The 15,378-nt window shown below is 62.9% G+C and overlaps 1 protein-coding gene across 4 annotated transcripts; it reads left to right on the forward strand.

Moving 5' to 3' along the window:
- Nucleotides 1–626: 626 nt before the first annotated feature.
- SLC4A3 (solute carrier family 4 member 3) lies at nucleotides 627–14,506 on the forward strand. 4 transcript variants are annotated; one of them, XM_087863878.1, is made up of 23 exons: nucleotides 627–935; nucleotides 1,700–1,843; nucleotides 2,185–2,350; nucleotides 2,958–3,238; nucleotides 3,401–3,516; nucleotides 3,913–4,139; nucleotides 5,694–5,842; nucleotides 6,015–6,195; nucleotides 6,647–6,782; nucleotides 7,047–7,230; nucleotides 7,438–7,537; nucleotides 7,968–8,152; nucleotides 8,824–9,049; nucleotides 9,248–9,466; nucleotides 9,810–9,958; nucleotides 10,159–10,353; nucleotides 10,831–11,049; nucleotides 11,393–11,482; nucleotides 11,965–12,131; nucleotides 12,604–12,857; nucleotides 13,191–13,360; nucleotides 13,547–13,720; nucleotides 14,188–14,506. In XM_087863878.1, exons 2-23 carry the CDS (start codon nucleotides 1,793–1,795, stop codon nucleotides 14,263–14,265), a joined length of 3,717 nt encoding a protein of 1,238 aa, XP_087720004.1. In that variant the 5' UTR covers nucleotides 627–935; nucleotides 1,700–1,792; the 3' UTR covers nucleotides 14,266–14,506. The 4 variants fall into 4 exon arrangements, with proteins under 4 accessions (XP_087720004.1, XP_087720000.1, XP_045633522.1 ...); XM_087863874.1 differs by lacking the exon at nucleotides 627–935 and adding an exon at nucleotides 1,363–1,540; XM_045777566.2 differs by lacking the exon at nucleotides 627–935 and adding an exon at nucleotides 1,363–1,540 and having other exon boundaries at nucleotides 3,940–4,139.
- The last annotated feature ends 872 nt before the right edge of the window (nucleotides 14,507–15,378 follow it).

Consider the following 15,378-nt stretch of genomic DNA (forward strand, 5'->3'; position numbering starts at 1 on the left):
GTGGGGACACAATTCAATCCATCACAGACGGGTCTCGCACCTCGAGTTCTGGAGCACAGTTCACGTGCTCCACGTACATGCAGCCCACTTACACTGGCGTCTTGTCTTCTTTCTGTCTCTCAACACCCTGCGGGATGGGGAGGCCAAGGACATTTCTTTCAGTGTAAAAGGCAGGGGTGGCAGTTAAATGGCTGTGGCTCTGACAGTCCCCTGTACACACCCCTGCTGCCTGGCCTGCTTCCCAGCTGTGACCCCAGGGGGCAGGGGTAATAAGGCTCTCTGCGTCTCTGTTGTGGGAAGGCTGAGATGAGTATGGAGAGGGTCCAGCGCGCATCAAAGCCAGTGGGTGTTCACAGACCCTAGCTGCCCTCCCCTCTCCCCTTGTGCTTGAACGTTGAAAATCTTCTTTTGGGTTGAGCTGAGACCCAGATGAAGGCAGGGGTGGGAGAGGGTATATTGCACGTCCAAGGTCACAGGGTTAAACCTCCTTCCCCCGCAGAGCACCATCATGTCCAATCCTCTGGCTCTCCCCCGCACCCCTCTCTGCAGGCGTTTGTTTCCCTCTCCTGAGCGGCTGGCTCACCCTCTCCTGCCCGTTAGCTCCCTCCCCAGTTCTGCCCCCACATCCTCTTCCGTCTTCCCAAGGATTCGGGGACCTGGCTTCCCTGTGGCTTCAACACATACTGTCGAGGGGCTGTCATGGGTGTAGCCTCGTGCTAGGTGCCCCGCTTCAGCCAGACACCAGAGGATCAAACTGGGATGCAGCAGGTCCTTCCAAAGACCTTTGCCCTTGGAAAAGGAGATGTGACCCCAGGGAGCGGACGAGGGGAGAGGAGATGTGGAAACTGAGCTACAGAATCTTAGAGCTGGATGGAACCCTGGAACACTCCTACTCCAGGCCCCTTGGGCCACAGAGGGGGAAACCGGGAGGGGAGGTAATGTGCCAAGGTCAAATGTTGGGTGGTGCCCGGTGGCAGAAGCGAGGCATCCGAGGCCATATTGGGACTAAAGGGGGAGGTGGCGGGGGCTTCCCGGTGTCTGTGAGCTCCGTTCCCCAGGTTGGAGGGGCTTGTGTGGTGCAGGGGTCGCTTCCAGGGCTCCCGAGGGGAGGGAGGGGAGGCTAAAAGCAAAGTAGGGGAGCGACCTAGGGATTGTGGGAATGTGGGGCCGTGCACCCGCCCCCGGCGCTGCGTGGGGCGCCCGGGGAAGGGGCTGGTGGGCGGGGGGGGGGTGTCCTGCGGGGGCCCGCGCGTGGGGGCCGGGCCGGCCGGGGCGGGGTGAGTCACGGCCCGCCCGCTCCCATTGTGCGGCCCGGCGGCTGCGGCGGCTGCGGCGGCGGAGCTGCGGAGCCGAACGCGAGGAGGTGGAGCCCCGGGCTGCGGGCTCCGGCGCCTGCGTCCGCCTGGCCGGCCCGGCTCGCCGCCGCCGCGGGCGCCCCCCCGGCCGTGCGGCCCTGCGCGGCGCCAGGCCCCAGAGCGCGCGCGGGAGGGAGATGGGGCGCGGCGGCCGGCGCAGGCCCCGCACGCTCCGGAGCCCCGAGGTACCGCAGGGCAGGGCGGGGCGCGGCGCGGCGGGCCAGGGCCGGGGCCCCGGGGTGTCGCGGGCGTGGCGGGGCCTCGCCTGGGCTGGCGGACGATCGGGCTCGGCGAGGGGGAGAGGGCGGCCGCGCGAGGCTCCTGACCCCGCCCTCCTCCCCCAGGGCTCCCCACTAGGCCCCCGCAGCGCCCCCTTCTTCTCAACCCGGTCACGGGTCCCTCAGTGAGCGAGAGGCTCCCGAGCCGCCTCCCCGGCCATGGCCAACGGAGTGATCCCGCCGCCCGGGGGCGCCTCCCCCCTACCCCAGGTGACTGCCGCGCGCGGGGGTGGGAGAAGAGGAGGGGAGGGACCCCAAGGAGGAGAGGGGAGTCCTCTGGCCGACCTTGGGACCCCCACATCCAGAGATGGAGCTGGGCTGGAGGGGATGGGGAAAGGGAGGGCCTTTCGGTATTTTTCAGTTCTGTTGCCCCCTCTCCTCGCAAGCTCTGGGCGCCTGGGAGGCTGACCCAAGGCTGGGGCGCAGGGAGAGGGGGTGGTTGAAGGTGGAGCCCGCTGGTCTCCCCCGCCCCCAGCCAGGGTTTGGAGTTGGGGTGGATGTGGGGAGTTCGTGGGTCAAGGGTCCTTAGGAGAGGCTGTCTGACCCTGCAGGTCCGGGTGCCCTTGGAGGAGCCCCCTCTGAGTCCAGACCTGGAGGAGGAGGACGATGACTTGGGCAAGACCTTGGCTGTGAGCAGGTTTGGGGACCTCATCAGCAAGCCCCCGGCCTGGGACCCCGAGAAGCCCAGCCGCAGCTACAGCGAGCGGGACTTTGAGTGTGGGTAGCCTGGGGACCCCTAGTGTGGCCGCTCTCACCACCATCACCTTCATTGCCGCCATCACCGTGCTCACCACTGGCTTGGTCACCCAGTGCCATCTTGTGCTGGACGCTGTGCTGGACGCTGTGCTGGGCCACCATGCCATGTTAAGTCATCCTGCCTCACTCACCCATCGCCTGTCCACCTTGCAGGGGAGCCGGGCCCCAGACGCAGGGGGAGACTTAGGGAGATGGGCCTGAGGTGTCCCTCGGTGACCTTCATCTTCCCTAAGGCTTTGCCATACCTCCGGCCCTGCTCTCTTCTCTGTGCCTCCTTACCTCCCTCAGCTCTTCTAACTCTGCCTTCCCCCCTCGCTGTATCTTGTCCTCCCATTTCCCCCAGCCCCCTTTTCACGACCCGCCCTCTCCCTGACTCCCGTTCCCCCACTCTCCCAGGCCTTACCAATGGCAGGACATGGACGCAGGTGTTGGGGGGAGCCTGACTCTCGAGGAAGTTCTAGGGTGCCCTTGTTTGAGGCCCTGGGCTAGAATAAGGTGTGTGCCCCAAGGGTGGTGAGGGGCCCCCTTCTGCTGTGGGGACCCCCAACCGGCTCTCCTGCACCCCCAGTTCACCGGCACACATCCCACCACACCCACCACCCGCTCTCGGCGCGCCTGCCTCCACCCCACAAGCTGCGGCGACTGCCCCCCACCTCTGCCCGGCAGACCAGGAGGAAGAGGAAGAAGGAGAAAACCTCGGCTCCCCCCTCGGAGGGGACCCCTCCCATCCAGGAGGAGGGGGGCGCCGGAGTGGAGGAGGAGGAAGAGGAGGAGGAGGAGGAAGAAGAAGGGGAATCTGACGCAGAACCTGTGGAGCCCCTGCCCTCAGGGTCCCCACAGAAAGCAAAGGTAGGGGTCTGTCCCTGAAGCAGGGCTGGCTCCTCAGGGAGGGGTGCAGAGAGGAGGGGAAGGGGACGCAGGAGAGGGGGCCAGGACTGCCTGGGAGAAGCAGAGTCAGGGGTTGGGGGCTGAGCTGGTGTAGGGACCCAGGGCACTCTGGTTCGTCCACAGTTCTCCATCGGAAGTGATGAGGATGACAGTCCCGGCCTGTCTGGGAGGGCTGCCTTCACCAAGCCCCTGCCATCCGTGGGCCCTTGCTCTGACAAGAGCCCCCAGCAGTCAGTCAGGTACCAGCCTCCAGCTCAGCCCAGAGCAGGTCCCAGGCTCCCTTCTGACCCTGGGGAGGGTTCCCAGCTCTGACCCTGGAGAAGAAGAGGGGAGGAGAGGAGAGGGAACAGAGGAAGGGGGGAGGGGCACATCCCCTCTCTGTCCATAGGATTGACAAGGAGGAGAGACAGGGAGTCACTAGAGAGGAGGACAGGGATACAGGTGGAAGAAAGAGAGGAGGGGGGCGAGGGGGGGGGGACAGTGAGAGGGGGGCAAGGAGGTGGAGGTGAGCTTCCTTCTCGGCCCAGAGAGTCTGTGTCTAGCGCCCAGGGGGCTGTTCTAGGCCCCACCCCAAGCTGGGGGAGGGCAAAGGAACCCCCTAACCTGGCCCATCTCCACCGTGGTTCCCTGTCAAGTCCAAGGCTGCCATGGTGCTTCCTCAGCTCCTCAAGCCCCCGGGCCCGGGTCTCCCGAGTCGCTGGGGAGAAGAGCCGGCCGTGGAGCCCGTCGGCCAGCTATGACCTGCGGGAGCGGCTGTGCCCAGGCAGTGCCCTGGGTACCCCAGGAGGCCCGGAGCAGCAGGTGCCCACGGATGAGGCGGAGGCCCAGATGCTGGGCTCTGCGGACCTGGACGACATGAAGAGTGAGTGACATGCCGTGGCAGCCCCCCTGGCCCACCCCCACGGGTGCTCGGCCTGTGGGGAGCCCTGGAGAAGCTCCGTGCTCTCCCCAACCCAGCGCTGAGTCCCCTCTGCAGGATCCCTGTCTACTGGAACCTGGCCAGGGATGGGGAGCTCATTACCTCACCAAGCCACCTCTCTGGTTGCCAGAGCTGAGATTTCCCTTCATGACACCTCTGCCCTTCTGTCCTGATTCTGTCCTCTGAGTCACCCCCTGAATAAGGCAACCCCTCTTCCACGTGACCTTTGGAGACATTATATACCCCTCCCCCCAAGGCTCCTCTTCTCAGGGAAAACTCTTTTTGTCTTCTTCACGCTGGCCCCCTGAGGGTGAGCCACTCGTCCAGGTCCTGCTTCTCCCTACATCGGGGGCCCCAACTCGTCGCACCACCCTTGGCAGGGCCTGGCTGTGATCGCGGCACATTCCTTCCATCTTATCAGTGCCCTGGTTTCTGTGCCACCTGTCATCACCCACGGGGCTCTGTGCCCAGGCCAGGGGCACCACTGACCCCACCTCCCTCCCCCTTGGAAGCACAGTGTGTGGGCAGGGGTTGGTGGGGAGGGCTCTGAGCTCAGTACGTCATGGAAAGTTGCCAGGGCCTGAGGACAGGGACAGGAACAATCCGATGGCAGCAGTGGGATGGGGGGGGGGGTCAGGGGAGGGCGTGTTTACAGACTCAGGGTGGGGGCTGGAAGCAGCAGGGAGCCGGCCTGGGGCTGTGGGGAGTCAGAAGGCTCAGGCTGAACTAAGACCACTGGTCCAGGCTCCCACCTTTTAGGAGAGCCAGGGCTCTGGGGAGGAGCGGGGCCTGAGGGCTCGGCCACCGGTTGAATGATGAGCCTGCTGGAGGAGGTCACAGAGCCCAACAGGGCACCGAGCCCCGGGCCTGGGGACGCGGAGGTCCAGGGCTCTTGGATGGCTCCGGCCCCCAGCCCTCGAGACTCTCTGGCCTCAGAGGACTTAGAAATGTTGGCGCTGGACCTTGAGGACGGTGACCTGGGGGAACCCACCCAGGGCCAGCTGAGCCCCATGGCAGGGGGACCACCTTGTGAGTACCCGGGCTGCTGGCCTCTTCACAGCCGCAGGCCTGGAAGGGGCAAGCAGGGAGGAAGGGCCAGAGCTCTGCTTGAGTCTGCCAGATGTGTATCTGTGGGGGAGACCTGGGTGCCAAGAGAGGACACAGGCAAAGTATTGGGGGCCCTGGTGACTCGATACAGGTGACGGTGCTCTGGAGTGAGAGGCAGTGGCTGTGGGGGAGGGTAGGCAGCCGGGGCTGTGGACTGAGTTGGGGTTTGCCTTTTTACAGTGGCTTGGCCAGTGGTCCCCTGTGCTACTGTGGGGTCGTCCTTCCCCCTCTCTGGGCCTTCGTGTCTTTGTCTGTGACATGGCCATGCTGACTTATGGGGTTGTGTGGACATGGCCCCCGGCTGACTAGAGCAGGGGGCCGAAGGGCTTGTCTCTGACCGCGAGGCCCCGAGCTGGACCCCCGGGACCACCAGGCCTGCCTTGCCCGCAGGTCACCGGCTAGAGGATAACCCCGGCGTGAGGCGGCACCTCGTGAAGAAGCCGTCTCGGACGCAGGCCGGGAGGGGCAGCCCTGGGGGCTTGGCCCCCATCCTTCGCAGGAAGAAGAAGAAGAAGCAGCTGGATCGGAGGCCTCATGAGGTACAGGAGCCGGAGGGGTGGACCTGTGGCCTCCTCTCCCCTCTCCTCCCCTGAGTCTCCCCTGCCCTCCTCCCCGCCCCCCAGCCTTGCCTGGCTGCTACGGCTCCGATGCCACCGGGCGGCCGATGCCGCTGGGCGGCCCCTGGCCCCTCACCCCTGGCGCCCGCCGCAGGTGTTTGTGGAGCTGAATGAGCTGACGCTGGACCGCAGCCAGGAGCCCCACTGGCGGGAGACGGCACGCTGGATCAAGTTCGAGGAGGACGTGGAGGAAGAGACAGAGCGCTGGGGGAAGCCCCACGTGGCCTCGCTCTCCTTCCGCAGCCTTCTGGAGCTCAGGAGGACTATCGCACATGGTAGGGGCCCTGCAGGCCTGGCCCTGGGCTGCGTGCCCTCTTCACAGACCGTGGAGTTAGGCCGGCGGCAGGCCGTCCAGCGCTGGGGAGCTCCTCCCTGGAGGCCGGCGCCCAGGTGAGGTCTGGCTGCCACTTGGGGATGTGGAGTCCGACTGCCTGCGTAGCCCTAAGCTCGGAGGGGCCGGGCTGTGCCACTCTAGGCTCCCCGTCCCCATGCAGTAGGCTAACCAGTGACTCCCCTCCCTGGGTTTGGAGGGGCTGTGCCCTTGCTCTGTGTTCCGTCTGCACGTCCCTGTGTTTGGCTCGTCTGTGCCGGTGGCACAGCGTATCGCCCCGTGCGCATCAGGCGCTCAGCTCAGCCGGCGTGTCTTCCTGCCCTTGGGGAGCAAGGCGGTGGGGTGGCTTTTCCTCTCTGATGGGACTGCGCCCCCTCCCCCGACTGTGCCCCTAGGAGCTGCCCTCCTGGACCTGGAGCAGACCACTCTGCCGGGGATCGCCCACCTTGTGGTGGAGACCATGATCGTGTCTGACCAGATCCGTCCAGAGGACCGGGCCAGCGTCCTGCGCACCCTTCTGCTGAAACACAGGTGCCAGGGTGGGGGGCTGGGAGGGGGCCATCTAGTGCCCATGCCCTTCCAGGAGCACAGACTCTCCTGTGCGGCTTTCTAGCCTCTGCTTGTATAACCCCAGCGATGGGGAGCTTATTCCTCATTTGTGCTCGGACAGCACCAGCCACGAGAAAGTTTTCTTTTTTTACATGGAGGGAGAAGGGGTGAAAGCCTGACCCTCCGTTTCTCTGCACTAAGGGCCTCTCTGCCTAACCTGCCTTGCCCCCTCTGCCCTCTTCACAGCCATCCCAATGATGACAAGGACAGTGGCTTCTTTCCCCGAAACCCGTCCAGCTCCAGCGTGAACTCGGTCCTGGGGAATCATCACCCCACCCCCAGCCATGGCCCTGACGGCGCCGTGCCCACCATGGCTGATGACGTGGGGGAGCCAGCCCCACTCTGGCCTCATGACCCTGATGCTAAGGAGGTCAGTCGCCTTGCTTGGACCTGGGCTGGGGGACTGAGGGCACTCTGGGGCACATCACCAATGGTCCCTTTCCTGGCTGGGGAGGGGAAAAAACAGGGCCCAGGTCCAGGGGTTGGAGGGCATAGTCCAAGGCTGGAACAAGGGATGGGAGGGCCTGCCACGGCCTCCGGTCAGGGTCCCAGCCCTATTCCAGTTCTGCGTCCTCAGAAGCCTCTCCACATGCCTGGGGGAGATGGTCACCGGGGAAAAAGTCTGAAGCTGCTGGAGAAGATCCCTGAAGATGCTGAGGCTACCGTTGTGCTCGTGGGTGAGGAGGCAGGGGTCCTGGGTGTGTGTTCTTCCACCGTGCTCTGCTCGGCCTCAGCTCTGGCCCGCTGGCCAGGCCCCCAGTGCGTCCCTACCCTTCCTGACCTCCTGTCTCGCCCCCAGCTCGCGCTTTCCCAGTCCTCTGCCTGCTTCCTATCCAGTTTTCTGTTATCTCGGACTGCCGCTAGTCCATAGAGCACTTTTGTGAGAATTAAAAAGAAGCACTCCTTCTTGGAAACTCGTAACTTTTCATCTATTGGTAAATTATAATAAATATATAAACATATAAATATAAAAAAACATTTAGATCAGGGTTTCTTTGTGCAGTACTCAACCTGCTCAACTGTACATGATGGCCCCAGATGTTTTCTCCAGGGCCAGCCTGGGCGGCTCCTCTTTGCCCAGTGCCCTGTGCCTTACTGTTCCCCCAGGCTGTGTGCCTTTCCTGGAGCAGCCGGCGGCAGCTTTTGTGCGCCTGAATGAGGCTGTGCTCTTGGAGTCTGTGCTCGAGGTCCCTGTGCCCGTTCGATTCCTCTTTGTGATGCTGGGTCCCAACCAAACCAGCACTGACTATCACGAGCTTGGGCGCTCCATTGCCACCCTCATGTCTGACAAGGTGGGTCCTGCAGACCCTGGGTTGGGTGCTCTAGGCCTGTACCCCCTCCCCCCCGGGCCCTCCTTTTTCCCTGTCGCTTACTGCCTCTATCCTTGGCCCTGCAGGGGCTCTTCTGGGGGGGGGGCAGTGCTCTGGAGTGGTGGTAGAGGGAGCTGTTGGCTGAGGGGAGAAAAGGGAGCCCTGGGCTGGGGCTGTGGGAAGGGGAGGTGGTTGAAAGGGGAGAAAAACCCCAGACCCCCAAGTCTTGAATGTGGCATGAGACTAGAAAGGGAGGCCTGGGTATGTTGGTCTTTGCTGTGGCTTCTCCTCAGCTGGGACAGGAAGGTCCTTCAGCCAGGGGTGATGTGGGGAACGCTAACTGCCCAACTTGTAGGGGGTGGGAACTCCCCAGTCAGAATGGTTCTGGGGGCCCCTGCTGTGCCCAGCATTGCCCCTTGAGTTGTTGCATCGTGGAAAAGTCTGGAAGCTCCTAGAGGAATAGAAGGCACTCGGAGGTTCAGGGCTGTGGCCGATTGCTGGCCAGCGAGTCAATATTTTGACAATTGGACTGGACCTGTATATGTGGCTAAACACCCACCCTGCCTCTGGCTCGGTGACGGCCCCACACCTCCTCCCTGAAGCCCTCCAAGGGGCTCTCTGGGGGGCTCAGCCCTTGCCTCTCCTGCCCGCAGCTGTTTCATGAGGCTGCCTACCAGGCGGACGACCGGCAGGACCTCCTGAGCGCCATTAGTGAGTTCCTGGATGGCAGCATCGTGATTCCTCCGTCAGAGGTGGAGGGCCGCGACCTGCTGCGTTCCGTGGCCGCCTTCCAGCGGGAGCTGCTGAGGAAGCGGCGGGAGCGTGAACAGACCAAAGTGGAGATGACCACCCAGGGAAGCTATGTGGCCCCCGGGAAAGGTCAGACCCTTTGGGGCTCATACCCACCCCACCCCTGCTCTCCCCCCCACAGCTCCTAAGGTCGTGAGCCCAGCCTGTCCCGACTCCCTAACTCCTGGATGCTGGCCTCCAGCCCCAGATGGGAAGGATTGAGCCCCCCCCCCGGGGGGGGCAGCAGGAGGGGGTGGTCTGTGCTCCAGCAGCTCCTTGTTCCCCCAGAGCTGTCGGTGGAGCTGGGGGGCTCCGAGGTGACCCCCGAAGATGACCCCTTGCGGCGGACTGGCTCGGTGTTTGGGGGGCTTGTGCGGGATGTGAAGCGTCGGTACCCCCATTACCCCAGTGATCTGCGGGACGCCCTGCACTCCCAGTGTGTGGCAGCCGTGCTCTTCATCTACTTCGCGGCCCTCAGCCCTGCCATCACCTTCGGGGGGCTGCTAGGTGAGGGGGAGGGGAGGCCGGGGAGGGGGACCCAGCATCACCTGTAAGGTCTGTGGTCAGGGGCCCCAGGGATCATTTTTGCAGGCGGCTATAAAGTGAGAGGGGGGCAGGAAGGGTGAGCAAGGGGTAGGGGAGCCTGTGTTTTGGGGGGGTGGTGGGGGTGGAGTGGGAGGGTGGTGGTGAGGGAGGTGGGAGGGTGGGGCTGGGGAGCGGGACCTATCGATTGCTCTGCAGGGCTGCTCTGTTCTTGTCGGGTCCCCAGGTCAGGGTGGGCTAGATGAAGAGGAGGGGCCTGGTAGAAGGAGCCAGGCAGGACCCTCCCGCTGACCCTTGCCCGCACCAGGGGAGAAGACTGAGGGGCTGATGGGCGTGTCCGAGCTGATCGTGTCCACTGCGGTGCTTGGCGTCCTCTTCTCTCTGCTGGGGGCCCAGCCGCTGCTTGTGGTTGGTTTCTCAGGGCCATTGCTGGTCTTTGAAGAAGCCTTCTTCAAGGTGACAGCCCTCCCCTGCCCCCCCCCCCGCTTCCGAGATCTCATGTCCCATCTCTCGGCCCAGGTGATGGGTCCCAGCAGTCTCTCCCCTCCTCCCCCTTGAGGGTCCCCCCCACTCTGCCCCCACCCTGTCCCATCCCAGAGGGCCCGATGTCCAGGGCAGACCGCCGTGGGTAACCACACCTCCCTCCTGGCCTCCAGTTCTGCCGAGCCCAGGACCTGGAGTACCTCACCGGCCGCGTGTGGGTTGGCCTCTGGCTGGTGGTCTTTGTCCTTGCCCTGGTGGCCGCTGAAGGCAGCTTCCTGGTCCGTTACATCTCACCTTTCACCCAGGAGATCTTCGCCTTCCTCATCTCGCTTATTTTCATCTACGAGACTTTCCACAAGCTCTACAAGGTGGTGGTCCAGAGAGGTCTGGGGGGGGGGGTTGGGGGGGCTGGGCAGCGCCCTGGTGGGGAGAGCATGGGAGGGGGCAGCAGGGAGCATTGGGAGCAGAGGGGACGAGGAGGAGGGCTCTGCTGGGTGTGGGCGTGGGGGGTCGGGACACCCTGGGCTAGGTCAGAGCTGCAGGGCAGGGAGTCCCACCCCGAGGGTACAGGTTAGAACTCCAGCAGGATTCATCCAGTATGTGATGGTGTGGGGCACTGTCAGCGCTATGGGGGTCCTTTCGTAGAGGAGTGTGTGTGTGTGTGTGTGTGTGTGTGTGTGTGTGTGGTGTGTGTGTGTGAGACGTGGCTGCATATCCTGTGATACTGTTGCCTGGCCAGGTGTGTGAGGGGTCAGCACTCCTCCCCACAGCGGTATGAAATCAGGGTGATAGAATTAGGGTCACCTGCCCAGGTGAGTGCTAGGGCAACCTTGTAACCCACACAGGTGTTCACGGAGCACCCATTGCTGCCATTCTACCCCCCTGAGGGGACATCGGAGGCTGGGCTAGAGCTAAACGGGAGTGCCGTGCCCCCCACCGAGGGGCTGCCTGGCCCGAGGAACCAGCCCAACACGGCTCTGCTCTCCCTCATCCTCATGCTTGGGACCTTTCTCATTGCCTTCTTCCTGCGGAAGTTCAGGAACAGCCGCTTCCTGGGAGGCAAGGTGTGTGGCTGAGGAGCGGGGAGCCCCTGTGGGTTCCCCCTGCCTCCCGAGTTCCCGCCCTCACGGCCAGTTTCCGCTCCAGAGGGGGGCTTTCCCCTTCTCCCAGTCAACCCATGGACCGAAACTCCATCTGTGCAGTCCCTTCCCGGTCAGAAGCTTCAGAGTTCAATCAGACCAGGAATGCCCTCCTGAGCTGGGCAGCACCTGTGGGATTTAGAGGGGCAGGGGGGGGGATTTCTGGCTCCAGCTCAGACCCGAGAGAGTTGGGAGTAATAAGTCCCTGTGTTAGTCTGGTGACCTCACTTCTACCCTTTGCTCCTTTCCCGCACTGGCCCCTCTCAAGGCTCGCCGCATCATTGGGGATTTTGGCATCCCCATTTCCATTCTGGTGATGGTCTTAGTGGATTACTCCATTACAGACACATACACGCAGGTGAGCAAGCCCCGCCTCCCTCCAGCAGCGGGTTCTCACCCCAGAGTCTCGGGAGGGAGGCCACGACAAGTTCCCATTGCCGCAGTGGCCACGGTCATGGGCAGAATTCAGCTTTTTTAGTGAAGTGGAGACCTGCTGGGGCCATGCTGGGGTGGGTGGGCTGGGGGCAGCTGAGTGGTTCAGCAGATGAGGCCAGCCGGGGGTCTGAGGCTCTGCGTGACCCTCAGCCTAGACTCCTGGAGCAGGTATGGAGCTGGGGGCCAAAGGACAGGTGTGCCTGGGGCTCAGGGAGAAAGGATGTCATTCTCTGTTCTGTGTCTAATCCTTGGAGGGACTCCGGAAGATGAAAAACTAATTTGCCCCAAACCTGTTCATATCTGGGTTTTCTGGAGCCCTGGCACTGGGAACACAGAGCTGGGTGAGAGCAGCTGCTATGTGGGGAGGCTATGTCCCCGAACCCCGTCTTCCTTCCTGCCACGCAGAAGCTGACGGTGCCCACTGGGCTCTCAGTGACGTCCCCCCATAAGCGCACGTGGTTCATCCCACCCCTGGGCAGTACCCGTCCTTTCCCTCCCTGGATGATGGTGGCAGCTGCTGTCCCTGCCCTGCTGGTCCTCATCCTGATCTTCATGGAGACTCAAATCACTGCGTGAGAGGGCTGGGGGACCCTGGGTGGGGGAGGCTGGGGAGGAGTGGAAGGCAGCAGGATGGGTGGCAAGGGTGGGGGCGGGGCACATGGCCCGGGGCACGGTTTCCCTCCAGTGCTGTGACAGGAGCTCCATCTGTCCCCACCACCATGTGCAGGGTGGCACTTGGCAGTCCTCACAACAGTCTGGCACTGTGTTCTCTCACCCAGTGATGCTCACATGTGTCTCATTTTGGTTAAACCACAATGTGGTGAGATCTGGCATCTGGCTTTTGTGGCGTTTTAAATATCCACAGTCTGAGGTTTTAGCTCAAATGTGCTTCGAGGTGAGAACATCACTTTGGGAACTTGGAAGAGGAAGCTGGCAGATCCCGGGGAGGGTTCTTCAGTCTGCGCTGGTCCTTCCCCACTACACTGCCCTGCGACCAGCCTGCCGTCCCTGCCACTCAGCCGCACTTCCGTCCTGTGCCTGCAGGCTCATCGTCAGCCAGAAGGCCCGGAGGCTGCTCAAGGGCTCCGGCTTCCACCTGGACCTGCTGCTGATTGGTTCCCTGGGTGGGCTCTGCGGGCTGTTTGGGTTGCCCTGGCTCACGGCCGCCACCGTCCGCTCGGTCACCCACGTGAATGCCCTGACGGTTATGCGCACTGCCATTGCGCCCGGCGACAAGCCCCAGATCCAGGAGGTGCGGGAGCAGCGGGTCACCGGAGTGCTCATCGCCAGCCTCGTGGGTGAGAGCACCCGCCTCGCACCTCGCAAGGCCCCAGCTCCCACTCTGCACACCTGCCTTCATGGACCCTGTGGCCTTCCATCCACTCTCCCTCCCAGGCTTGCCCCAGGTCCCCTCCGTGTCTTCCGACACATTGTGTCTAGCACTGCTCTCACCCCAACCTGCCTCGTGACACTCTGAGCCTTTTTACCCTGAGCCCTTTCTGGGTTCTCCGTCCGGCTCCATCCTCTCTCGTGTGTAGCAATGAGGCCCAGCTGGTCCCCACTTCACCAGGCCCGTCCATCGTCATGGGGGCTGTCCGAGGGGTCAGGTAGGTCTGTGTCATCTCCTCCAGGCCTGTCCATCGTCATGGGGGCTGTGCTGCGCCGGATCCCGTTGGCCGTGCTCTTTGGGATTTTCCTGTACATGGGGGTCACGTCCCTGTCCGGTATCCAGCTGTCCCAGCGTCTGTTGCTTATCCTCATGCCGGCAAAACACCATCCTGAGCAACCCTATGTGACCAAGGTAGGGCTGGGCAGCGTGGAGGTGGGCAGATGGCCTGATGGGGTGGGGGTGAGAGGGGTGCCAGGGCTGGAGATGGACAGAGCGACTGTGGAGGGTAAGTCTGGGGACCTGGGGAACTCCGGCCCCAAAGGTGTGGGTGGGAGCGGGTTGGGCGCTGCGCCGTGACACTTGAGGCCCACTCTGCAGGTGAAGACGTGGCGAATGCACCTGTTCACCTGTATCCAGCTGAGCTGCATCGCCCTGCTCTGGGTGGTCAAGTCCACGGCCGCCTCCCTCGCCTTTCCCTTCCTGCTGCTGCTCACGGTGCCTCTGAGGCGTTGCCTTCTGCCCCGGCTCTTCCAGGACAGGGAGCTGCAGGCGGTAAGGGAAGCTGCTGGGGGCCCTGTTCGCCCAAGGGGCCCTGGAACCAGGGAGGCCTGGCTTCCAGTCTCTGCTGTGCCTCCTGCCAGCTGTGTGACCGGAGGCAAGTTCTCTAAGCACCTGGAATCTTACTTCCGTCTGCTTAAATGGACTGATAATGGAGTCTACCTTATAGACTTGTGGCGAGGATTGAAACCTAGTGCCCGTAAAGCACTGAGCGTGATGGTTTGGTGTGAAGTAAAGCATAGGACTGCTGCGGATGGCTGGGCAGTGGGAGTTGCTCTCGTTTTTACTATTATCAGGAGGTGTCACTGGGGCCGTGACCTGAGGGTTTTGGCTGGAGGGACGTGTGCTTTGGGCTGTGGTCCCTGATGGTTCCCGCAGATCGCGAGGCCTGAGAAGTTGCTGGGGGAGCGGGAGGGCGAGCGCCGCCTCCCCGCCCCTCCCCGACCTTCTCCTCTCTGCAGCTGGACTCGGAAGATGCTGAGCCAAACTTTGACGAGGACGGCCAGGATGAGTACAACGAGCTGCACATGCCTGTGTGACCCTCGGCCGTGGTGGCCCTCAGAGACCCTGACACCTTAGTGATCCACACCTGGGCCCCAGGCAGAGCCCAGCCCCGGGGCCAGCAGGCTCCTCCCAACCCAGAGACGTGCCGGAACCACTCACGCCACGGCCAGAGCGCCCGCTGACTCTGCCGGGGCACCGACCTTGGCTCACCCAGGCCCCTTCACAGACCAGAACGGCACAGGCTTTGAGCTCATTATAACCACACTCCTTGTCTTGTGTCTGCCTCACTTTCTTGGTTCCACCTCTGGTCTGTCTGGTCATGCTTATCCAACTGGAATTGGAAGAATTCTCTTTTCAGGGTCATCAAAACCAGGGAGAGGTTTGAGGCAAGGACAGAATTCTCGGGGGAAAGGGAGAGAATCAAGACCACAGAAGGTCAGAGCTGGACCTTATCATCACCCCCTTGAGCCCTCGAAAGTACAGCCGGGACGCAGGAGGCTCAAGGTCTGGCTCAAGGTCACATACGGCTAATCTAGCTCCTGCTTGGAAGGGAGAGCGTGGGGGAGGGGTGAGGGAGGAGGTGGCTTCTCTTTAGCCATTGGGGAAATCAGATTGACCCCAGCGGCTGTGGGGCTGTAGAAGGAAATGGAAAATGTTTTCTTTTCTTGATCCCTGGCATTCTGAGGAGCAGGGACAGTAGCCCAACCCCCTAGACGCCAGGGTGGCGCTGCATTTGGGGTCCCTGGACCATTTTAGATTCTCACGGCTTAAGAGTAGCAGTTTGGGGATTCCTGAGGCCACTCCTTGTGCAACAGTCTGTTCTGCCAGAAATAACCTGGGAGGCCTTGAAGAGGGTGCAAACTGGGAGCCCATTGCGTCACAGTTGCTAGGCAACCAGTAGCCAAGCGAAGCCGGTTGTCCCTGTGTTGCCCCCTGGTGGCCACTCGCGCACACTGCAGGCTCTGTCCCTTCCGGGCAGGAGTAGCACTGCCATCTGGTGGACCCACTGGATCTCTTGGTCGGAAACTCCGTTCAAGCAAATTCCGTACCTGCCTGGGGGAGACGGGGTGGGGGTGGCGGTGGGGTTACAGAAAGGTTCCCCGGAGTTCCACAGCCCTGGGTGGCTCTGAGCATCCAGAGCCGGAATC

Source organism: Ursus americanus, chromosome 1 (assembly GCF_024610735.1).
Source record: "Ursus americanus isolate L20-20 chromosome 1, mUrsAme1.1.p, whole genome shotgun sequence".
NCBI lineage: Eukaryota > Metazoa > Chordata > Mammalia > Carnivora > Ursidae > Ursus > Ursus americanus.

Bases quoted from the DNA above. Each gene is read 5' to 3' on its own strand.
- SLC4A3 (XM_087863878.1), top strand. From the start codon at position 1,793: ATGGCCAACGGAGTGATCCCGCCGCCCGGGGGCGCCTCCCCCCTACCC. The intron at 3,239-3,400 runs GTAGGGGTCTGT...GTTCGTCCACAG, and splicing joins GGTCCCCACAGAAAGCAAAG to TTCTCCATCGGAAGTGATGA. The intron at 12,858-13,190 runs GTGAGAGCACCC...CATCTCCTCCAG, and splicing joins GCTCATCGCCAGCCTCGTGG to GCCTGTCCATCGTCATGGGG.